Source organism: Lineus longissimus, chromosome 7 (assembly GCF_910592395.1).
Source record: "Lineus longissimus chromosome 7, tnLinLong1.2, whole genome shotgun sequence".
Classification (NCBI taxonomy): domain Eukaryota; kingdom Metazoa; phylum Nemertea; class Pilidiophora; order Heteronemertea; family Lineidae; genus Lineus; species Lineus longissimus.
In genome coordinates, this window is record NC_088314.1 from 10,167,473 (window position 1) to 10,192,067 (window position 24,595).

The following is a 24,595-nucleotide window of genomic DNA, read 5'->3' on the forward strand; positions in this document are numbered from 1 at the left end:
TATTTCGTTAGAAATTTACTGGAGTGGAAGGTGATATTCTTTATAGTCTCAAATTAGGAGGTGAAAATAAGCGTGCTGTCCAATACATTTTGAAACACACTGTAGATGACTGTTCAGTATAGTGTCCTTTATAAATATTTTTGTTGCATGGTTTTTACGATTGAGTATTGATGTTGCATCCAGTACCGTTCGATATAAACATTTCTGTTTGTGAATTTAGTCCATTCTCTGTAATTGCATTTTCAGAATTTTGTTGTGTCAGGTAAACTGTGTTGCTTTTTATGCACTCTTGGCATGAAATATTTCTTGCTGTTTATTTATTTTTTGTTGAGCTTGCAAAACATGTATGTTGTCAATTGTCTGTCCTTGTATTGGTCAGCTGACCTGCATGACAAGTTTCATAACTGCTTGAGCTTACCAAACGCATATTCCATATTTAGATGATGTGAGTTGTGAGTTCTAGCACCTAATTATCGTTAAATACGCTTCATTATGCTCTTTGCTATTGAGATTATGCTATAATCGAGATATTGGTTTTCTCACCAAACGTTGCCGGAGTGGTGCTTAAATGTCGACCAAAACTGAAGCAGTCGAGGTTTGTGACAAAATGATAGCCTCTCCCGAGTAATGTTTTTTGACACATCCTGTAACAACACTGAGGAATCAATTTCTATTCTTAAACACCTTAAAGACCTACGCCGTTCGTTAAAAATGTTGAATTTGTAATTGAATTGAAAATGTCCAATTGCGAAAATACATACTAGATATAAATTTCAACATTGCCGTTGTGTAGACTGATATACAATTACTATGAATACCAAGTTTAAACAAATTTGTATTCACAATAACTGCACTACGGCATTGTGTATTAGTGGATTTCTATTTAACTGGACCACAAGTAATTACGAACGACGTACCCTTTTAAGATTATCACGCATGTGTCGCAATTTCATCTGCGCGGGCTGAACACTGCTTGAAACAAAATGACCTGCAACATTTATTTCTGATCGATGCCACTAAAACTGCTTGCTCGTAATTGTTGATGGTTTTAGGCTATGAGCCAAACACCGTAAACAATGGTAAGCCTGTCCCACTCGGCAGTATAAGCTGCGCGTACACCACGAAATATTGGTGGACCAATTGCACGTACACCACAACATTGCCGCGACAAATTGGTTCGGCAATCCATTGCCGATACAAATTGCCGGTCCAAATTTGCTCGGCTTGTTAAAAGCTTGGCTTTGTCGTGGTATACGCGCTAATGGAGCGGCAATTAGCTAGTTAGATGGTTCGGCTCCAGGCGGCGCTTTCAAAATGGCGCTTTCTGGTTATTGTTTGCGCGCCATCTGTTGCCGGATTTTATAACTAGCTGCAGCGCTGGTGAACGCGCTTGGTGGATTTTCGATGGTGCGGCATTGGTTCGCGAACCAAGATTGGTGGTCCATTTTCAGGTGGTGTACGTGCGGCTATAGGCCTATGTTCGAATATGTTAGATCATGTTTACAGTCAGTGTTGATGTAAGAAAATAATAGTAATCCCACCTGGTAATTATGAATTAAGCCCATCCTTTTAGACACATTGAAAAATTGCATACCTTTTTCGAAATTATCGAAGATGTTAGAAAAATGAAAATGCCATGTTTGTTCACGCTGTGAATAGAAATCTAAATCATTTTGTCCAAATTGTTTGAACCTCACTATAAAGAAGTCAAATAGCCATCGATGAATTTAAAACATTGTGCTTCATATGAACTGTACTGATGCGCAATCAGGCATTGAATAGTTGGAAAAATAGACTTTAGAAAGGCTATTCCAACTTATTTCATGTGTGGGGTCACTGACTCGCTACGATTAAATATCTCCTTGCCCGTGATGACCTGTAACTCATCATAAATCATCAATCAGCTACCATCAGTGATTGAATCATTTATAATAAGTTTACCAAGCTATAAGTCCCTTTTCTGTGCTTGTCAATGCTACGCTACATGTTTGCCAATCTTTTTTCTTTTAGCATGTACTGTACCTCATCAGTTGCTTGCTGCATGATGTTTTGATATGAAATTCTGTGTTTTCTTTGCTTGCTGTTTTCAAGTTTCTTCATCACTTTCAAAGCAAACCCAATGAGCCGAGGATCACTTTGGTAAAGTTACAGTCCATATCACAAGTGACATATCGTAAATCGTGTCATTGGAGTGCCAGTGGTGTGTCATTGACGAAAGTCGTGCCTAAGTTGAGCGTAATATGCAGAACATAGAGAGATAAGCGTGTCACTGGTGCGTCATAGGCGTGCAACTCTAGCATACGTCACGCGTCACTGACACGAGGCAGGATGGATGTCAGTTATGATATGGTCTGTAACCATTGTTCACTGAGGCACACAAATGAAACACCTCAAACACACTATTGCCGGAGTCGTGCTTCAATTTGGCAGGAGTCATACCATGTTGAGTGAGTTTCTTTTTGTGAGCAACAGCAAACTTTACCTAATAAACTTCGGGTGGGTAATCTTACCTTATGTTATAAATATTTCTTGTCAGCACCCAACTTGATCACATTTTGTTGGAGAGAAAGCATAATTTTTACTGAGTGGTCAAAAATTATTATGACCTGTTCAAATCCTAATAAATGTTTGAAAGGGGCCGAGGGGGAAGTGCTGTTCTTCTGATTAAAACATTGAACATTTCATCTATCCAGTGCCTATCTTGTCTATGAGATCCTTGTGAAAGTGTCATCCAATTAGACCTGTGAAGATAATTCACCAGGGCCACGATGGCAAGGCCTGTCTGTATACAGTGTCAGTGTTTTGGGTGTTCGGTATAGGGACGGGGGGGGGGGGGGGGGGGCATCCTCAGTCAATCCTAAAAATGTCAAAATTTAAAAATCTGGAAAGTAACTTAAATTTGAATATCGGGTGGATTAAAAAAACGTGCCAAAATATAAGGGTTAAGATATTCAGCCTATGGCAATGAGATTTGTCTGATAATAAATTTTGATTGTTCTATGTTCTACAATGTTCGAAATGTTGCTTATGATGTAATGAACAGAGGTGAACTTTGCTTAAACATGTTAAATGGTCTTGACTATTTGCAGGTTGTTTGCAACATCACCAACGGCCCCAGCGAGCTTGACACCCTGAAACCATGGCTGCTGAATATCAAGGCGAGAGCTCCTGGCTGCCCTGTCATCATCGTGGGCACTCATAAGGACCTGTTGCCGGAAGGTGAGAGATGGCTTGGCTTTGGGGTCTGTCCCGGGCACAAGGGGGGAGGTCTGGTGGTATCCTTCGTGTCTAACTCTGAATCCATGGCGGTTGCTTTTTCCTGTTAGGCTGTCACAGGGTCAAGCTCAGATGAGCGCTGAAATCACGACCGCCACTTGATACCTCAGAGTGCCTCTGTGTAGACCTATAACAACACACAACTGTGACAGCTGTTGCGAAGTGCTCTTATTGGACGTGGTCAATGATAGACACTCTTTGGCACTGTTATTTTTATCATTTGAACTTTCAATGCCGAAAGAATAACAATTGGATATCACCAAGATGAAGCCCTAATTCAATTTGCTGCCAGCTCACTTTCACTTTGGTAAATGCATGGCTGCACATGCCTTCAGAAAAGTTGATATTTGCTATTTCTACTGTTTGTGGCTAAATTCATTGTAGATTGCTGTTCAAAGTGTACATTTAATAAGTTCCTCATAGCTTTCTGTGGCTATTTGTATTCTCTGATCCATCACAGTAGATTCCAGAATAAAATACCGGGTAACTGAATTTCTCAAATAGAAGAATCCGAAAAATCAGTTCTTCTCAGGGAAGTGGACCTCGAGAAAAACACATTTTAGTGATCTGAGTTACTATGAATAAAGCTTTCTGCATGATAGTGTGTCAATGAGACAAATTGATGGTCCCCTTTCATTGTTTTCAGATGAGCGCGATGAGAGGATCAGTGAAATGACGGACCTGATACGGGATCTTTGCAGCAAGCCTGGTAAGGAAATAGCTTCCTTTCTTTTTTAATTGTGAGATATAGGTGGGCATGATCTCTATACAAACAGAGGCAGTAGTGAACTATTGCCACTTTGGGAGGTTAGGTCCCAATGAAGATGTTTATGAGGGGCGAGGGGATATCAGATTGATGTTGTAACATCACCTTTAATGGGAGGAATGTCCTGATGGAGACATTCATTATCTTTAACTTGACTTGCGCAGGCTATATGACCAGTGAAAGTTTGACAGGGAAAACTAGGTAAATTTTCGAGACAATTTTATCTTTCTATGCCCCACACAAAAATTGGGGGCAGAATATCATTGCCATTAGCTTTTCACTTTCCATCAATTATTAGACTAAATGCCTTGCTTGAGCAGTCCGATTGTTTTGGGCTTTATTAGGAGTAACTAGGGGAAGGAACCCTAAGGCAAGAATAAGCTTCCATTGATGAATGTTAGCAATTTCGAGTTTCCCTCAGGTGTTTGATTATGTAGCCAATGAGCTGCATAAGAAGTAATCACCAATTCAGTTATTTTTACCACATTCAACTAGTCTGAATAAAGACTTGTGCCACGACTGGATCTCTTTAAAAGCAAATAAGTTTAGCTGGGAAGGGGGGTGTCTTATGAGACGGCAATAGAGGACTGCTGTTGTTCAAGGCAACCACAGCATTTTCAGAGCCCAAAATTGAACAAGATTGATCAACCAAACGCCTCAGTTTGGGGCTGTATCAGACCTTTTTTTTTATTGGCTAAAATCTCATCCCTTGGGTGATTTATGTTCAGTCATTTTGATTTTTTTAAGATCTCAATTTGCAACCCTTTCCCCTTTCAAAATACATTTTGGCATGATAAAAGACATCTTGACCACCAAGGTTTTTGCATCTTATCAAAATTTATACTCTGGCTACATTTAAAGGGGTATAGACCATGAGGTTCAGTATCAATAGAAGACGGATGAGAAACAAGATGAGAAACAAGATGAGAAACATGATTTATACCCCCCTCCCCACCCCTAAAAAACAGAAAGTACAAAAGAAGGTCAAATGGCAGTGTAGGGGAAACTAACAAACAGCGTATCAGAGGACCAATCAATGCAATAACCCAACACCTCCGGACCTTCACTATACCTACTTGTAGCTACCCAACTCCTATATATGCACTGCTGATATCCACTGGTATAATCCCATGGTTTGACCTTGATTGAACAGCCTCTCCATTGTATGACCACTGCTGCTGCCATCTATTTTCTTGGCTACCTGAACGTATCATTCTACCTATTGGTGGCATCATTTGCTGGAGTCGAGAACTATTGAGTTCTGTCAATGTGCCATGGGGTTATTTCAGTCTATTTTCAGATTAATCTATGTTTAAAGGGGTACGCCGTTCGTAATTACTTGTGGTCCAGTTAAATAGAAATCCACTAATACACAATGCCGCAGTGCAGTTATTATGAATACAAATTTGTTGAAACTTGGTATTCATAGTATTTGTATATCAGTCCACACGAGGGCAATGCTGAAAATTATATTCAGTGTGTCTTTACGCAATTGAGAGTATTCAAATTCAATTACAAATTCAAAATTTTCATCGAAGAGCGTAGGCCTCTAAGAATCTGAGGCATCTATCTGACCCCACATTATTAATCGATCGCTTTCATGATAGCCAGGATCGTTGACGATAGCTCGCTCATTGAAAAACAGCCAGACAACCCAATAATTGTCAAATTGAACAAGACCAAGCTAATTTAGCTACATTAGCAATGCTAATAGTACAGTGTAGTAGTAGTTCTTAATAGCAGACACCAGCAACCCAACCAGACTACAAGCATACTGATTGCTTAATTAAGACTGTACCTGGACCAATAATAATATAGTATTGATTTTTCAGTTCTTCTTTTAAACAATAGGTGACAGCACCAAAGGTGCTAAATGGTGCTGGCATTGCTCAAGAGTGCATGATTATTTTTACCGAATTTTTTACATTATTTTAAAACATCCATGAATAAAGTGTCTCGCACCTTGGCTGAAATTGAAATTCTGATTTCCCTCAAATCCATCCCTACTCTCAGTGTCTGGAAAGGAGGCGCAGTGCGCACAGCAGTCTAAGTTAAAGGCCGACGCCGTTCGTTAACAGTTTTGAATTTGTAATTGAATTGAAAATGTCCAATTGTGAAAATACGTACTAAATATAAATTTCAACATTGCCGTTGTGTAGACTGATATACAAATACTATGAACACCAATTGTCTTTATGATGACTGCACTACAGCATTGTGTATAAGTGGATTTCTATTAACTGGACCACGAGTAATTATGAACAATGTACCCTTTTAAAAGAATGTTTTGTTCAGAGTGAGAAGAAAAATTCTTAGAAATGTTTCACAAAATATAAAAAATGTAAGTCAAGTGTTGGTATGGGAGAGGCCGAAGCCAGTTCTAGTTAGAGATAACCCAACACCCCCGGACCTACACTCTCCGTACTATCACAAGTCTCTTATATGGGTTTGACTGTAGTGAACCTTCTTACCATGGTTTGACCTAGGCCTATTGTGATTATTCAGCAATTTGATTGAAAGGTTAGTCACTGAATTCTCTTCAAGATGGCAGCACCATGTAATGATTGTGAAATGAGAATGAATCATTGAGGAACAAATCAGACCTAATATCTATATTGAATGAATATATTAGGCCAGGAACTGCTGATTAATCAGAACTAAACCCAGGACAAACCATGGGAAAGAAAATATGCAGACAGCAACCCATATAACAGACCTGTGGTCTGATACTTGGATGTGTAGGTCCGAAGGTGCTGGGTTATCCAGAAATGAATTCTCAATTCTAATCTTACTCCTTCCCACACCAACACTTGACTTACATTTTTGAAAGGAAAAGATTGACCAATGGGCACTATGATATTAGATTTTCCCACTCAAAAAGGTTTTCGTTATCATCAATAAACCTTACACTTGACTTACAATTTGAAAGAAAAAGATTGGCCATGGGGTTATTTCAGTCTATTTTCGGATTAATCTATGTTTAAAGGGGTACGTCGATCGTAATTACTTGTGGTCCAATTAAATAGAAATCCACTAATACACAATGCCGTAGTGCAGTTATTATGAATACAAATTTGTTTAAACTTGGTATTCATAGTATTTGTATATCAGTCTAGACAACGGCAATGTTGAAATTTATATTTAGTATGTATTTTCGCAATTGGACATTTTTAAATTCAATTGCAAATTCAAAATTTTAACAAACGGCATAGGCCTTTAAGAATCTGAGGCATCTATCTGACCCCACATTATTAATCGATCCCTTTCATGATAGCCAGGATCGTTGACGATAGCTAGCTCATTGAAAAACAGCCAGACAACCCAATAAATGTCAAATTAAACAAGACCAAGAATAATTTAGCTACATTAGCAATGCTTATACAGTTGAACCTCTCTTAGTGGACACCTCTCCTATGATAATCTTCTCTAATGAGGACTCTGGTTTCGGTCCAAAACATGTCATTTCCATTCAAATTGACCTCTTTAATCAGGACACCTCTCTATTAAGGACAGCATAGGTCAGTCCCAAGGGTGTCCTTAATGGAGAGGTTCTACTGTACTACAGTGTAGTAGTTGTTTATAGCAGACGCCAGCGACGCAATCGCTTAATTTTATAGCCTGTACCTAATAATAGTATATGGCACCAAGAATTCATAAAGTCTAGTCTTTATGAAATTCTTGATGGCACTTTAATAATACCCTGTTGCTGTGGAGAATGAACTATCCACCTGAATGATATGACCACTTATAATATGGTATTGATTTTTAGCTCACCTCTTAGCAGAGGTGAGCTTATCCCATACCGTGGCGTCCGTCGTCCGTCGTCGTCGTCGTCGTCGTCGTCGTCCGTCGTCCGTTAGCAGGGCACGTTTCGTAACTGTTAGAGCTATTGAGTTGAAACTTGGTACACATGTACCCTTATGTAATGACACCTGGGAGACCAAGTTTCGGTCCGATTCGTTTCATGGTTTGGCCACCAGGGGGCCAAACGTTAAAAGTGAAAATATGCAATATCTCCCTTAATAGTAGTCGGGAAATTTTGAAAAAAATATGGTAGGTACTTCTAGCAAAGGTGCATCATATATCCTCCGGGTTTTTGATTTGACCTCCTTTTCAAGGTCACAGAGGTCAAATGGTGTAAATTGGCCGTTAGGATGTAACGATGGCACGATTCTAAACTGCAATGACTATTGATACCAAATTTGGTACACATTTACCCCTTAGTCAGGTGATCTCAGGGACCGAAGTTTGGTCCAATATGATTCACCACTTGACCACCAGGGGGCAAAATCCAAAAACCTTAAAAATGTGATTATTCCTTAACTTCTTGCCCGATTGCCACCAATTTGATATCATGGGTACATCTAACCACCATACAGTATATGTCACACAGGTTTTTAATTTGACCTTCTTGTCAAGGTCACAGAGGTCAAATGGCGTAAATTCGCCATCAGGCCGTAACTATGGCACGTTTCTTAACTGCAATGACTATTGATCACAAATTAAGTACACATGTACCCCTTGGTCAGGTGATCTCAGGTACCGAAGTTTGGTGCGATCTGATTTGCCGTTTGGCCTCCAGGGAGGGGGCCAAATCCTAAATTCTTCAAAATGCCATTATTCCTAGTAATGACTTGCCCGATTGGCACCAATTTTATATCATAGGAACATCTAATTCTAACAACCATTCAATGTGTCACCCGGGTCTTCTTTGATTTGACCTACTTTTCAAGGTCACAGAGGTCGAATGTACTGTAAATTGGCCATTTTGGGGAAATTGTAATTGCTTGGACCTACATCAAACCTAACACTACATGACACAAGACCATGCTCTTTATCCATCTTTCCTCCACATGAGGTGAGCACAATGGCCCTGGCCATTTCATTCAGGTTTTTTTTAAACAACAGGTGACAGCACCAATGGTGCTAAATGGTGCTGGCATTGCTCAAGAGTGCATGATTATTTTTACAGAATTTTTTACATTATTTTGAAATGTCCACGAATAAAGTATCTCACACCTTGGCTGAAATTGAAATTCTGATTTCTCTCAAATCCATCCCTACTCTCAGTGTCCGGGAAGGGGGCTCAGTGCACACATCAGTCTAAGTTAAAGGCCTACGCCGTTCGTTAAAACTCACGAGTGCATGATAATTTTTACAGAATTTTTTACATTATTTTAAAACATCCATGAATAAAGTATCTCGTACCTTGGCTGAAATTGAAATTCTGATTTCTCTCAAATTCATCCCTATTCTCAGCGTCTGGAAAGGGGGCTCAGTGCACACAGCAGTCTAAGTTAAAGGCCTACGCCGTTCCTTAAAAAAATTTGAATTTGTCATTGATTTTAAAAATGTCCAATTGCGAAAATACGTACTAAATATAAATTTCAACATTGCCGTTGTGTAGACTGATATACAAATACTATGAACACCAATTGTCTTTATGATAACTGCACTACAGCATTGTGTATAAGTGGATTTCTATTAACTGGACCACGAGTAATTATGAACAATGTACCCTTTTAAAAGAATGTTTTGTTCAGAGTGAGAAGAAAAATTCTTAGAAATGTTTCACAAAATATAAAAAATGTAAGTCAAGTGTTGATGTGGGAGAGGCCGAAGCGATAACCCAACACCCTCGGACCTACACTATCATTACTATCACAAGTCTCTTATATGGGTTTGACTGTAGTGAACCTTCTTACCATGGTTTGACCTAGGCCTATTGTGATTATTCAGCAATTTGATTGAAAGGTTAGTCACTGAATTCTCTTCAAGATGGCAGCACCATGAAATGATTGTGAAATGAGAATGCATCATTGCGGAACAAATCAGACCTAATATCTATGTCGAATGAATATAGGCCATGAACTGCTGATTAAAGGGAATGGCCCGCCAAAAAATGGGGAGTTTTGGACGGCCCGGTCAAAACCTTAGGCGGGAATAAGGTTTCATTGATAAATATAAGGAGTTTCAAGGCCCCCAAATCACTTGTAAGGTTCAATAGATACTGGCCTTTCATTGGTTTACCGTCTGCGTATCATTTACATACTTTCATTTTGAAAAATATGACAATATTTACGATCACGTTATTGATTTTTGCAACATTTTCGGTAACGCGCCCCTTGCGGATCTGTAAGGTACCATTCGGATGCTTGAAAAATGCTTCGTCTCGTCGATTCGCTCGCGGATAAACGCATCAGGTTGACGGCAGCAACTTTTAATTGTTGGAGACAGAGAAGGAAGGAATATGATTATCAGTTTGATGAAAACTTTGCAAAGTTTCTTCTTGGGACTCGAAATCCAAACTACTATTCTCTCCATTTTCCATTTTCTCCTCTCTCCAACTCACTACTATCGCTATTGACTGCGTAACATACACTAACATTCTTTCGCTATCATTGCTAACTTCATTTACTAGAACACTGGCCTCTTTGTAGCCGATTATGTAACCCATAGTGGAAACATCTGACAGCGCCGCCCGGCATGATCCACGTGCTACTGGCATATTTATAACTCGTAGTAAATAAGGTTGTAAAAATATGCAAATGAGATGCCGTATATGGAAACCATGACGTCACTAAGCAGTTCTTATTTCTGCTACGGGTGGCGCTGTTGCTTGCTTCTGGAGGCGCTATTCAACCTCTCTAATCAGAACTAAACCCAGGTCAAACCATGGGAAAGAATATCTGCAGACAGCAAACCATATAAGAAACCTGTGATCTGTCACTTGAATGTAGGTCCGAAGGTGATGGGTTATCCAGAAATGAATTCTCAATTCTAATCTTATTCCTTCCCACACCAACACTTGACTTACATTTTTGAAAAAAGAAAAAGATTGGCCAATGGGCACTATGATATTAGTTTTTCCCACTCAAAAATGTTTTTATTATCATCAATAAACCTTACACTTGACTTACATTTTTGAAAGAAAAAGATTGACCAATGGGCACTATGATATTAGATTTTCCCACTCAAAAATGTTTTCATTATCATCAATAAACCTTACACTTGACTTACATTTTTGAAAGAAAAAGATTGGCCAATGGGTACAATGATATTAGATTTTCCCACTCAAAAAGGTTTTCATTATCATCAATAAACCTTACACTTGACTTACATTTTTGAAAGAAAAAGATTGACCAATGGGCACTATGATATTAGTTTTTCCCACTCAAAAAGGTTTTCATTATTGTTATCAATAAACCTTACACTTGACTTACATTTTTGAAAGAAAAAGATTGGCCAATGGGTACAATGATATTAGATTTTCCCACTCAAAAAGGTTTTCATTATCATCAACAAACCTTACACTTGACTTACATTTTTGAAAGAAAAAGATTGGCCAATGGGTACAATGATATTAGATTTTCCCACTCAAAAAGGTTTTCATTATCATCAATAAACCTTACACTTGACTTACATTTTTGAAAGAAAAAGATTGACCAATGGGCACTATGATATTAGTTTTTTACACTCAAAAAGGTTTTCATTATTGTTATCAATAAACCTTACACTTGACTTACATTTTTGAAAGAAAAAGATTGGCCAATGGGTACAATGATATTAGATTTTCCCACTCAAAAAGGTTTTCATTATTGTTATCAATAAACCTTACACTTGACTTACATTTTTGAAAGAAAAAGATTGGCCAATGGGTACAATGATATTAGATTTTCCCACTCAAAAATGTTTTCATTATCATCAATAAACCTTACACTTGACTTACATTTTTGAAAGAAAAAGATTGGCCAATGGGTACAATGATATTAGATTTTCCCACTCAAAAAGGTTTTCATTATCATCAATAAACCTTACACTTGACTTACATTTTTGAAAGAAAAAGATTGGCCAATGGGCACTATGATATTAGATTTTCCCACTCAAAAAGGTTTTTTCGTTATTGTCAATAAACCTTACACTTGACTTACATTTTTGAAAAAAAAGATCGAAACTGATATTATTATTTTATTAGGACATTCCATGTATACCCATTGCAAAGAAACCCTGGAGATTTGGGAATTGAGCCATAATTCTCCCTCACAAAATCGGACACAACACTGCCTCTTCTTGCAAGGGGGGGGGGGGGTGAATGCGCATGTAGGAATGTGAAGACTATGCTATGAGCCAACGAGTGTGCACCTTTGAACCACCGGATGTTTCATGACAAAATAGCGGGCCTTCTGAGAGTGAACCAACTTCCTCCTGAATACGGACCCAGAGCTCCACTGCTCTCTCTCTCTTCACAACTCTCATTCCCACTCATGGATTGCTCTTAATACTTAGGCCTGCCTTTTTGTATACCTTGGTGCTCGGACATCTCCAGTGACAATTCAGGAGAGGAGGGCGGAAAATCTTTTTTAAAAAATGAATTTCGGGCTTTTTTGTGATTCTCGAATTAAATGTAGATGTCAGAGATGTCGAAGGAAGAAATCAAAATAGAAATTTACAGTAGAACCTCTCTATTAAGGACACCCATGTGACTGACAAAGGCTGTCCTTAATAGAGAGGTGTCATCCCACCTATGAGGAGGAATTCTCAGAGAATAACACTACCTGTAAGTGGAGAGTTAGTGCTGAAGAAGATAAAATCTGGCGCTGTTGTGGCGCTTGCATATTAGGCCATGGGACAAGTGCCAAAAATGTGTCTAGAAAAAGGATTCCGTTTGACAAATTAGCGGGCAAATTGAAAACAGTCGTTTTTGGGTAATATGGGGGTGCTGATTTCAAAAATCAATTTTTCTCCCGCGTAAAGTTGCACATTAAGTCAGAAATGAGACCCTTAATAGGGCCTAATGGTCCCAAAGTAGGGGTCAAAAAGTTGATGTCATCGAAACATGTCAACATGGGTATCAAAATGAAGGTCTATGGGGGTACTTTAACATTGCATAGTTTTTGGCCCCCTTAACGAACCGTGGGACCCCCCAGGGAGGGTCAAAAAGGGCAAAAGTGGAAACTTTGACCGCCTCCCATGAGCTTCATAGGCACCGCATGTGGATAAAAACTGTTTTATTCGACAGTACTCACATAGACCTTTTCATAGATACCCATGACGACACCCTTGGGCAAAAGGTTTTTGAGATCTTAAATTTGGAGCCTAAAAAGGGGTCAAAATTACTATCTCGGCAACCCTTACCCCGAGAGTGTTGTCATGGGTATCATTTTGAAGGTCTATACGATTACTGGCAAATAAAACAGTTTTTATCCATTTATAGTCCCTATGAAGATCGTGGGACAGGGTCAATTTACCACTTTTGCCCTTTTTGACCCTCCCTGGGGGGTCCCACGGTTCGTTAAGGGGGCCAAAAACTATGCAATGTTAAAGTACCCCCATAGACCTTCATTTTGATACCCATGTTGACATGTTTCGATGACATCAACTTTTTGACCCCTACTTTGGGACCATTAGGCCCTAAGGGTCTCATTTCTGACTTAATGTGCAACTTTATGCGGGAGAAAAATTGATTTTTGAAATCAGCACCCCCATATTACCCAAAAACGACTGTTTTCAATTTGCCCGCTAATTTGTCAAACGGAACTTCACATTTTTCACACCCATGGCCTATATATCTTTTTCTGGAAATGCCCCCCAAAGTAATGGAACAATGGAGCTGGCATTTAAGATCCATGAAACTGCAAATAGCCAAACTATTTGTTGTATTACCACTCTTAATAACTCCAGGTGAGCCCATAATTCATTCCAGGTGAGCCCATAATTCATTCCAGATGAGCCCATAATGCATTCCAGTTTAGCCCATAATTAATTCCAGTTTAGCCCATAAATCATTCCAGATGAGCCCATAATTCATTCCAGGTGAGCCCATAATTCATTCCTGGTGAGCCCATAATTCATTCCAGGTGAGCCCATAATTCATTCCAGGTGAGCCCATAATTCATTCATTTGCCCATTTTCACATCCATTTTGTAGGGTTTCCAAAAGTCAGTGATTTCAAGTGTGTGAATGGAAAGAGAGATAACCGAGAAATTGAAAAGCTAAGAACGACAATTAAATCAGTCATCGAAGAGTAAGTACATGATATAAGCATTATATTTTTATTATTTCTTGTATCCAGTGGAACCTCCCTATTAGAGGTGACTTGAAATGCTTTTATTAAAATTTTAACTTGGTGTATAAATAATAGGGCATAACATAAGAAACACAAGTGTAAAAACCGCATAAAAATCAAACTACCGGTACTCATCTTAAAGTTATAGCAGTATGTAATTCAAACATTCCAGGCGGTGCAGGAAGAACAAATTGATGATGTACATTCTGCTGTACTAAAATTAAGTTTTGATAGTTTCATGCTTACATTCTAATTACCTTGTCACAGGTAAGAGCTTTTAGTAGTGAACATGTTAATGTGCAATTTGAAAATCTAGGCATGAAACTATAAAAAACTTTATTTCAGTACAGCACAATGTACATCATCAGCTTGTTCTTCCTGCTCCACCTGGAATGTTTGAATTTTCTACCTGCCATAACTTGAAGATGGGTAGTTCGATATTTATGCGGTTTTCACCACCGTGTTTGTTATCTTATGCCCTATTTTTTTTCCTAATTAAAAAGTGTTGCAGGTGACCTTTAAATAAGTGCACTGTCCTTAACATGTTTAACTCTTTTGCTACATTCGGTATTTACCAGTTTGAGGCTTACCCCATTTCAATATCTGTGCAAAAATATATCGAGCAAAATTTTTATCATTGGTGCTTCTAATTAACAATTTACAAATTTTGAAGGTTCAAGGTAAAAGGCCAGCCGGTCATGGGACAGAAGGTACCCGCTAGTTACATTGTAAGTACACGAAGGTATTGTCGGTTGGTTAGAGCAGTAGCCAATCAGATGTTAGCAATAATATCGTGTCATAAACACCTAGGATGTCACCAATAATGTAAACACTGGTAATCAAGCATTTGATATTGCAAGCCTGCTCATGATGAAATTTTATAAAAAAGACAAGAATGTTGGTATGGGTATTTTTGACATAAGTTTCAAAGCATACAATAGCTACCAGGCTGACACAATATATTGATATTATGATATCTGTTGATATGTATATATATATTGATATTCGTTGATACTAGATGTGCACGAATTTTATATACTTTCTGTGCGTCCATCTCTCAGATATACAACTTCAAATAATAGGCAGTTCTAATAACCCGATATTTCTGATAGTAACAGATGTAGCCTGCTCCTGTGATAAATTCTTCATTGATTTTCAGAAATTGGAAAGCATCATTGAGCAGGCACGAGGGAACCAAAAGGGTCGGTTCCCTGTCATTGGGCGCCCTGAGTTAGAACGGATGTCATCAGAATTGCAGCTTGACTCAGACGAGCTCCAGCAGGTAGGGAAACCAATTGGTAGCAGACGAAACAAGGACATGTTTTGTTGATCTCTAGAGAGTAACACTTTGATAGCAGCAGAAGTTGGTTAGAGGTAGTATTGATCTGGCCTACCACCCCATACATCCTTATGGGCACTGAGATAAAGGATAATACTGAAGAACCTCTCTATTATTGGCAAGTGTTGTCCTTAATAGAGAGGTGTCCTGATTAGAGGGGTCAAATTGAATTGAAATTACCAATTTGGGACCAAAACTAGTGTCCTTTATAGAGAGGTGTCTTTAATAGAGAAGGTGTCCTTAATAGAGAGGGTGCCCTTAATAGAGAGGATGTCCTTAATAGAGAGGTGTCCGCTAAGGGAGGTTGTACTGTGTACACAGATTTACCTGCTTCTTCCCATATTTCATATGGAACAAAAATGAGAGTATGACTATGTAAGCACTGCTTGGTGTATGGTGATCAACTGAGTGGGTTTATTAATATTGTTTGATCAGGAAGACAGTGCTGCTAATAACAGATCTGCTGGTATGGGCATGCTGTTAGGGTTCACAATCAATTATCATATCATATCATTACCGGCGTCGTAACTCTACTATAGTCAACTATAGGCTACTGCCCGCCAATGTGGGATCTTTCACTTGCCCCAGCATAGACACTCAGGTACATCGGACCATGGCTTTTATTCTCATCTGACAGACCCTAGAGTATTTCATGCGTTCAATCATTCATAAATTTCATCACACTTGCAGGCAGTGCGATTTCTCCACGAGTCCGGTGTCCTACTTCACTACGATGATGCATCCCTCCAGCTTAGGAACCTCTATTTCATCGACCCTGAATGGCTGTGTCGAATGTTTGCTCAGGTGGTGACCGTCAGGGAAATAAACCCCTTCATTACTGACGGTGTAAGTATTACCTGACCGCTCCTGTAATAAAATGCTCTGTGGGGAATACACTATTTCCTTCAATACATTTGTAGCCATAGACAGATTATTTGAAGTCATCTGTCTTTGGTATAACTGATGATGAATTTGAACCACTCTCGTGGAATCTGTGGAAGTATTTCAAAGCATTTCAAACCACATTATTCGATATTTACTTTGAGATGTTTTAGAATAGCAATTGATACCTCAGTGTTGGTATTAATTGTCTCAGCCAAACCGCTCTGGTGGAGCTAAAATGATTGCCTTGGTTTTGGCCAATATTTTAGCTTCACCCAAGCAGTTGGGGTGAGACAATCAATAGCGACACTGAGGTATCCATTCCTTAAACTCAATGACCATGTATGGTTAGAGACCACTTTAAGATGACGAACACCATTTTGCTCACCATTTGATGGTCACTTAGTTTACTCTTAACAAAAGATGGCAAGATAACAACCTTTGTTTTTTACCTACATGTACTTTTCAAGGTCACTTAAATGTTATATCTCATGAACGATGCTAGCTAGAGCCATGAAATTTTAATGTAGGTCTATAAGGAGACTACATCACACGATTATTGTGTTTATATTTGACCTACTTTTCAAGGTCACAGATGTAAACAGCATAATTTGTGAACTGAACATTGTGTCTTATATGATTCTACAGTAGAACCTCTCTATTAAGGACACCCATGGGACTGACAAGAGCTGTCCGTAATAGTCGTCCTGATTAGAGAGGTCAAATTGAATGGAAACAACCAATTTGGGATTAAAACTAGTGTCCTTAATAGAGAGGTTGTCCTTAATAGAGAGGTGTCCGCTAAGGGAGGTTCCACTGTATTTTGAAATGACATTTTAACCTGCTCTTTCAGCTGATGAAGAAGAATGACATGTACCAGTTGTTCAAGGGACGACGAGTTGGTGAAGACGTCAGCTTCACGTTCCCTACCCAGTTAATACCACAGTACCTACGCTTGTTGGAAAAGTAAGTTCACTTTTGTATGGTAGTATATGTCAGTTCCCAGACTCGGTGCAATGGATGGTGATCATATTAAAAGCTGGGGGTGACATGGGGGGGGGGGGGCAGTAAAGAAGATACAAGGTTTGCAATTTTTTTCAAGCAGATTATCAAAAAGTATTGATTCCAATGAGCAGTTATGATAGTTGATGACATTTTGACACCATAGCAACTTCATTGAATTTCATGAGAGATTACCATAATTATTTCCTCAAACATGTCAAAAGACTTTAATTTGTGCAATTCAAAATATAAAAATCAATCATTATTACAGTGATATTGGACAGTACATATATATAAAAAGGTCGGAAAGAGTAAGAATATTTCATATATTTGGCCTATCTGACCAGCATTCTGCCATGTTGGTCACATGCATTTTGTATATGTACAGATGAGAATATTCATGCTGTATTTCCTGGTAGAATTTGCACAAAAGATGTAAGAATGTTTGTGTACTTTTTCTGATACATCCCCAAACCTCCCTCTATACTGGAACTTTGTGACTACACACATTAGTGTGAGCCTGACAGTACTTGTGCTTGTGTCGTTATCGAAATATAGTTTGAATTTGTCCATTTCTCAACTTGTCAATTTCTCTCTTTTTATCAGGTTTGAAATTGCCCTGCCAATCAATCAAGAGGAATTGTTGATACCCTGTCGTCTCCCACAAGAACGACCGGCGTTTGTCTTACCTAAAGGCTATGGTAAAGGTATGGACACATAGTTTAAAGATTTTAAAATTCTTCCAGCTCATTGCACAGTGACCAAAATTAAAAGCACATTGCAGAGTGACCAAATTATTTTCTAAATTCAAAGCGTCATCATGACCAAAATCGCCCAATGTATACCACAGGATGTGAGTCAAAACACTTGAATGTTAATATCCTCAGAAACACCTTAAATTTTTTCTGCTTGCTGGTTGCAAATATGACAGGGAAACCTTCTTGTACATAACTGTTGGGTCTATTGGCAAACTGGAAACAGTCCTTGACTCAAGCCACTTGGTGTATAAACTCAAGGACTAAGATTGTGATGTTGTGTAGGCCTTGGTGGTTAGGGAGGTTGGACAAGCAGCAACTAAATACCTGTTTCTAAATGAAGGATGAATACTGGTAGTAATATAGTAATAACTAGTGAGTTATTGGCTGATATGAATAAAGTCTAGCAAATGCTTTTACTTCAGTTTTGTACGAAAAGACCTAGTGTAATTGTACATGGAGTTTTAGATAAAAGCATTTGCTAGTCTTTATTCATATCACCCACAGAATTCAAAAAACCTAGTATGGCCTTGAATTTCCTTGATATACACAGAATGAAATGATGGCCTCGTCTTGTTTTAGAAATCCCAGTGACTCATCGGTACTACGAGATGCAATCCTGTATTCCTATTGGATTCTGGTCGCGGCTTCTGACCCGCCTCCTGACCTTCACCGATGATATGATCCTCGAGGTAGGTGTACAACCGCTGAAGATCCGAAGAAATCAACTCACATGTTGCTCTATCTTGTGCCAGCTCTCAATTTGGGAGGATGCGGTCATTGTTCTTGTTACGTCGGGGGTGGTTGTTCTTCCATTTGGTCTAGGATGGAACGATGTATATAAGAAACAGAATAGGGCCCAACGCAGACCCTTGGGGTACACCATTAGAAACCTTCCAAGCTGAAGACCTTTTGCCATATATCTGAATGTGTTGAACTCTGTCAGAAGGCTGCCAAAGGTATTCTTATACAAGTTTGTATCTTATGAAGTTATGACCATATTTTTTGTACCTTTATATGGTATGTAGATTAGTTTATCAATAGTGTTCCAAAAATGAATGACTTTACTATTGTACATTTATGTTATCGTTAAACTTCTGGCTTTTTTTCCATGGTTCATGATGCATTTCATCAGTCCTGGAGTGGTACTAACTGTATTGTCTATATTTTGGTAATAAATCCAATTCTAAAACATGACAATCTATCCCCTCATGCCCTCAAAACACATGCACAGTGAGGCCATATTCAGCTGAGCAGATGACACCTTCATGATAGACGGAGCCCAACCATACAACCACCAAACGATTCGATGAGATCTCAGCGTTAGTCTGATTTGCTCTTGGAAGATGGTAGCACTGCACATCTTTTAAAATTGATGGTTTCCTGGATCAACTGCTCTGCTATAACTGGCCACTACGCCAAAATGGGGTGTCGATTAGTTGCTGGATTGTTGATAATCCTGTTGATTTCAGGGCATCTGAGCAAACTACAGTAGAACCTCTATTAAGGACACCCTCGGGACTGACAAGTGCTGTCCTTAATAGAGAGGTGTCCTGATTAGAGAGGTCAAATTGAATGGAAACAACCAATTTGGGACCAAACCTCGTGTTTTTAATTGAGAGGTTTTCTTTAATAGAGAGGTGTCGGCTAAGGGAAGTTCCACTGTTCCACTGCTCATTTTTGGCTCATTAGACAGTATTCGGGTGTGCGTTGTAATCATGTTTAGAAGCAGCCTGAAAGTAGTCCCTCTTGAAACTGTTGTTATTTTTTAGATGTCTGGTGATTATTCCAATGTGTTTAGGACTTACTGGAGAGAAGGCATTTTTGTTCACTGGTCAGAGGTAAGTTCAACGTGATCAAAGTTTCCATAACTGTCTACTGCTCCTTACCCTCACTCACTCACCATCAGTCATCACCACCTGGATGGATCGCCACCTGGGTGGATCGCCACCTGGGTGGATCGCCACCTGGGTGGATCGCCACCTGGGTGGTACCTCGTGTTATTCGGGTCTATAAAGTTTAAGTCGTCTGCTGCGCTAAAACCTGAGATGAACAGCTCATTACTACCCCGGATAGGACACTGGTCCATTGCAGGTTAACTCCTTCGTCGTCTAGTACGGATTAATACACCTTGGTGACAGAATGAAAGTATTGGGTTATGTGTCTTGCTCAAGGATGCAAGGATGAATGAGTGAAACAGACTTTAACCATGGACCTTACCACTAATCCCCTAGGTCCAGTGCTTAACCACTTCACTACAGAGTATTCTGTATCGCTCTTCCGTTGACGACGACTTTCTACAGCGACACTTACGGTAGTGACGTAACGCCATGCTTAAAGGGGGACTATAGGCAGGAGCAGCAGGCTTAAATTCGTCATCTTCGGGTCACTAATATGCACAGTATGTTAGATTCAGCACTAACTATATTCATTGTACAAGCATGAATAGTTTTGTCGCACTGTGAGATGGGAGAGACCCCTATTGGCGACATTGTGTAACTTTATCTTGCCTACCTAGCAGCTGCCTATAGTGTCCCTTTAACGTCATGCATCGATGATGTCATCGGACAGAGTTTGCTGCCTACTCGAGCATGTGTCATCCCACGTCTGGCCTGATTACTAGTCTACCGTAATGAAGTGGTTTGGTATAATGATTGGATCATCTCATAAGTACAAGTATCTCTTTCCATGATTTCAGCAATCTTACTTCTTGATAGAAACCCACCATGAGCCCCTGGAGGTGATAGAAGTCAGTGTGCCGGCAACTGGCTGTGGTGGAAGGTATGCGTCAAAACTATCTGAATTGATATTGATATCTCAATAAGTTACAGCATGAAAATCAACAAGCCATATGTATAAGAATATTTTTCAAGACCTAGCTGATAATGGTAAACCAAAGAAATTGGAGTGATAAGTTACAAAATGTTTGGTATATCTATCTTTCCAGCCCCATGTTGTGGATGAGATCCTTGGTGATACAGTCAAGAGGCCAGTGTGGTTGAGTCGTGTCAGGACCATTATATCCAGGCATTACTGATTTCAGATCATTTACTCGGTGTACCACAGAAAATGCCTGTGGAAAATGGCCTCACTTCAGTTGTACTTTGCGGTAGATTTCTATATTTGGTAGAAGATTTATAACCTCTCCTGTATCTGTTGTAGAATCTTGGGCCACATTGTTGACCACTTAGATGCCCTGGTGGAGGAGTGGTACCCGGGCCTCACCGAGAAGGACCCCATGGGGGATGAGGCCATGCAGATTCGCATCCCCTGCCCCTTATGTCATGAGGACCCCCACATTTACTCGCTCGATGAGCTGATTGACCAAGCGAAGTTGAGTGAGAGTATCTCCTGCCCTAACCATGATACTGAAGTATCGCTCCATCTATTGGTAAGCCAAGAACTTTCCCTCTCTCTTAACCCTTTCACTGCGTAACCCAAAATTTCTATTGTTCTCTACCGAATGAAACACTATTGCCATCTATCAGACATTTATGGAACTGCATATTAGTCTATAACACATTGGAATCAAGATAGGCGAAGCTTTTCAGTGACAGCTAGATCAAACTATTTTTAAAAGTAATTTGAATTTCCATTTAAGGCGCCAGATGTCATGCTGACAGACCTGGAACCAAGGTTTCATATTGACCACTCCAAGTTCAAGTTCATGCAGAGGTACGATTATTTTACAACAAATTTGTGCTTCCTTTTTAGAAAATCTCAAAATAGAATTCCATAGTAATGACTCATGCATCAATTTTGGAGTTTCATTCATCCTCACTTTGATTCTGACTGAAATGTGGGCAGTGAAGGGCGAATGTATTGAGCTGGCAATATTCACTTTAATTGAAAATCATTTGAATGATGAGTTTTTTTCGCACCGACTAACTCACATTGAAAATGTTGGGTCAGGTTATGTTAAACAGACTATCAGTTTGAGTCGGGCCCATTGTGATCGCAGTGGTTTTTGTTCTCACTTCCAGCCGCGAGTTCCTCCTTGGTGATGGCAGCTTCGGTGCGGTGTATCGCGCAGAGTATAAACATCAGTCTGTGGCGGTGAAAGTCTACAACTGTGTCGGTGACCTCAGTCCTCACAAGTTCATGAGACAGGAGGTACGTCGTTGAGATGAAGCATCAAAGGAAACAATTGTACAATGTTACAATCCAATGGTGGGATAGATTACACTCCCACCGTGGCAAAAATGTATGACCTAACCAGGATAGTTTTAAATAGATACAGAGACAGAATATTTAACTCTTTCATTGCCAGCCCTATTTTAAAGTTATTCCACATCTTGCCAGCATTTTTGCCATTTTCACCACTTTTTTGTAGCAGGAGCTGGGGGCCCTCTTTGGCGTCCTCAACCACGTGCAGCTTGATTCCCACCTGCAGCAGGCTGCGCCCCCTGCCCACCATCACCTGAGTCATTTTCACTGCTACTTATATCATTACCCCCAACTGACTGGTCATTATCACCATCAGAATCAGGCTGATCACGCAAATTGATCTCAAATTGGTCTATCTTCACCAATTCACCTGAATCGAAATACCCACTTCCTGGGGACGAGATTGAACCAAATGCTTCCGAGAACACTTCCGAAGACATGGCGGGAGGTTTAAATCAACGTAGAATCAATAGTTTGGTTTACTTTTTGATGGGTAGATGGAAACACTGAGATAACGTTTTGAAACGTTATTGGCAATTTAGCGACCTATTTTCAATAACGTTTTAAAACGTTATTGGCAGTTAAAGAGTTAAATATCTCTGTCTATATACACTCGCTTGGGAACATTGTTTACAAAAAGGTTACCATGCTGAAACTCGCTAGAGAATGTACATCTTGTCCACATTATTTGGAAACCGTTGAAAAATCAAGTTCACCAAATGTCATACGCAGTGAAGGGGTTGAACATATATCTATTTTCTCCAGGTGACTATCCTGCGACGACTGCAGCATCCGAGCCTGATTCAGATGCTGGGAGCAGAGATCAAACCAATGGTGTTAGTGCTCGAGCTGGCTCCACTCGGTTCCCTGGGAGTCCTACTAAAGCAGGGCACGGCACCGAGCAGAGGACTTCAGCACCGAATAGCTACACAGGTCAGTTCAGGAAACTGTAGAACGGAAAAATTTCACCTCCAGAATATTTTCTCGAGTAGGTCAGGCTCGCGCAAATTATCTGCGGCAAAAATCTCTTGCTTTTAGCTTGAAATGCATGTCATTGTTGCCATGTTTCCACAGAGGCACTGCAAACAGCTTGGCCCAACGTACCTGTATACCCCGCGCAGTTAGCACTTATCATAATTACAACTGACAAACACACCTCTTGAACAACTTTTGCTTAATTATTGCTCATATTATGGGGACATTTACACTACAGTCCCAATACACTAAGAGCTTAGAGTCAAAATAGATAGTTTAATTTTTCTTGGAAATTTTTTTTTCGCTAAATGTCCATTGTGAGGAATTCGCGAAAATTTTATGCCGCGAATATTTTCTGTTCTACAGTAGGCCTACATCTCCATGATTGAATATATGAGAGATAAATTCTCTGAAAATTATCAGGCACCAATTTCAAGATATCGTGAGCAGGCCTTTGAAGTAGCCAGCTAATCCAATATAACCTTGGGCCATTAACAAGCTGTTTATTAATTCATTGCCGAGATGATTCTTTTTCTAATCGGCTTTATGTTCTTTTATTTTAGGTGGCAGAAGGCTTGTTGTATCTACACCGCTACCGAATCATCTACCGAGACATGAAGCCTGACAATGTCCTCATTTTCAACTTATCTCTTGGTGTCCTTGTGAGTATTCTAGTGGCTCAATTAACGACTTGGCCCTTTTTACCTGTTCAATCCCGGAGCTGATGTGGAAAATCTTTGATCTGAACAGCAAAAGTTCATTTTCTTTAAACAGGTTTCCCACAGAATGATTTACATCTTGGGATAACGATATCTAATACAAATGACGCAAAATATCAGATTCATGATTGTCGACGTTTATGAAATTCAGGTTACCGACTAACTCGGTAAAAGAGGTATCAAAATATTAGTCTTTCCATCCAGATTTCACAAATGTTTTATGAGATGCAGATGATCCTGAAAGCGAGGGTTCATAATTCTAAAGCTAAACTTGCACGGATTAGAACCGATAGGCACACACAAGTTGCTTTTTCAGATCAACGCCAAAATAGCCGACTATGGCATCTCGAGATTTGCCGCTCCGTATGGCTTCTCATCCAAAGAGGGCACTCCAGGCTTCCGTGCCCCCGAGGTAGCTCGAGGTGAAACGTACGAATTCCAAGCTGACGTCTACTCATTTGGCATCACCCTGTACACGCTGGTTACTGGCGGGCACCACCCATTCCATGATCTCACATTCAGGAATCAACTCGATGAGGCAGTTACTCGGGTGAGTTTAAGGATGTGTATCTAGAGATACAACTGTGCCGCTGTAAATGATAGTTTTGACGTCCCTGTAAAGAGGGCATGGTTCTTTAACTTTCTGCC

At 39.6% G+C, this 24,595-nt stretch overlaps 1 protein-coding gene across 3 annotated transcripts in view; it reads left to right on the top strand.

The window, feature by feature from the left end:
• Positions 1-24,595, top strand: part of LOC135491529 (leucine-rich repeat serine/threonine-protein kinase 2-like) — a 101,308-nt gene that overhangs the window by 64,415 nt on the left and 12,298 nt on the right. For all 3 annotated transcript variants that reach the window (XM_064777487.1, XM_064777489.1, XM_064777488.1), the window contains 17 exons: positions 3,090-3,219; positions 3,923-3,985; positions 13,970-14,066; positions 14,782-14,836; positions 15,268-15,390; positions 16,138-16,293; positions 17,183-17,295; positions 17,938-18,038; positions 18,669-18,778; positions 19,859-19,927; positions 20,785-20,867; positions 21,249-21,477; positions 21,688-21,761; positions 22,070-22,199; positions 23,019-23,186; positions 23,792-23,890; positions 24,264-24,497. In XM_064777487.1, coding sequence (XP_064633557.1) covers positions 3,090-3,219; positions 3,923-3,985; positions 13,970-14,066; positions 14,782-14,836; positions 15,268-15,390; positions 16,138-16,293; positions 17,183-17,295; positions 17,938-18,038; positions 18,669-18,778; positions 19,859-19,927; positions 20,785-20,867; positions 21,249-21,477; positions 21,688-21,761; positions 22,070-22,199; positions 23,019-23,186; positions 23,792-23,890; positions 24,264-24,497 — 2,034 coding nt within the window. The remainder of the gene's footprint in view (positions 1-3,089; positions 3,220-3,922; positions 3,986-13,969; positions 14,067-14,781; positions 14,837-15,267; positions 15,391-16,137; positions 16,294-17,182; positions 17,296-17,937; positions 18,039-18,668; positions 18,779-19,858; positions 19,928-20,784; positions 20,868-21,248; positions 21,478-21,687; positions 21,762-22,069; positions 22,200-23,018; positions 23,187-23,791; positions 23,891-24,263; positions 24,498-24,595) is intronic.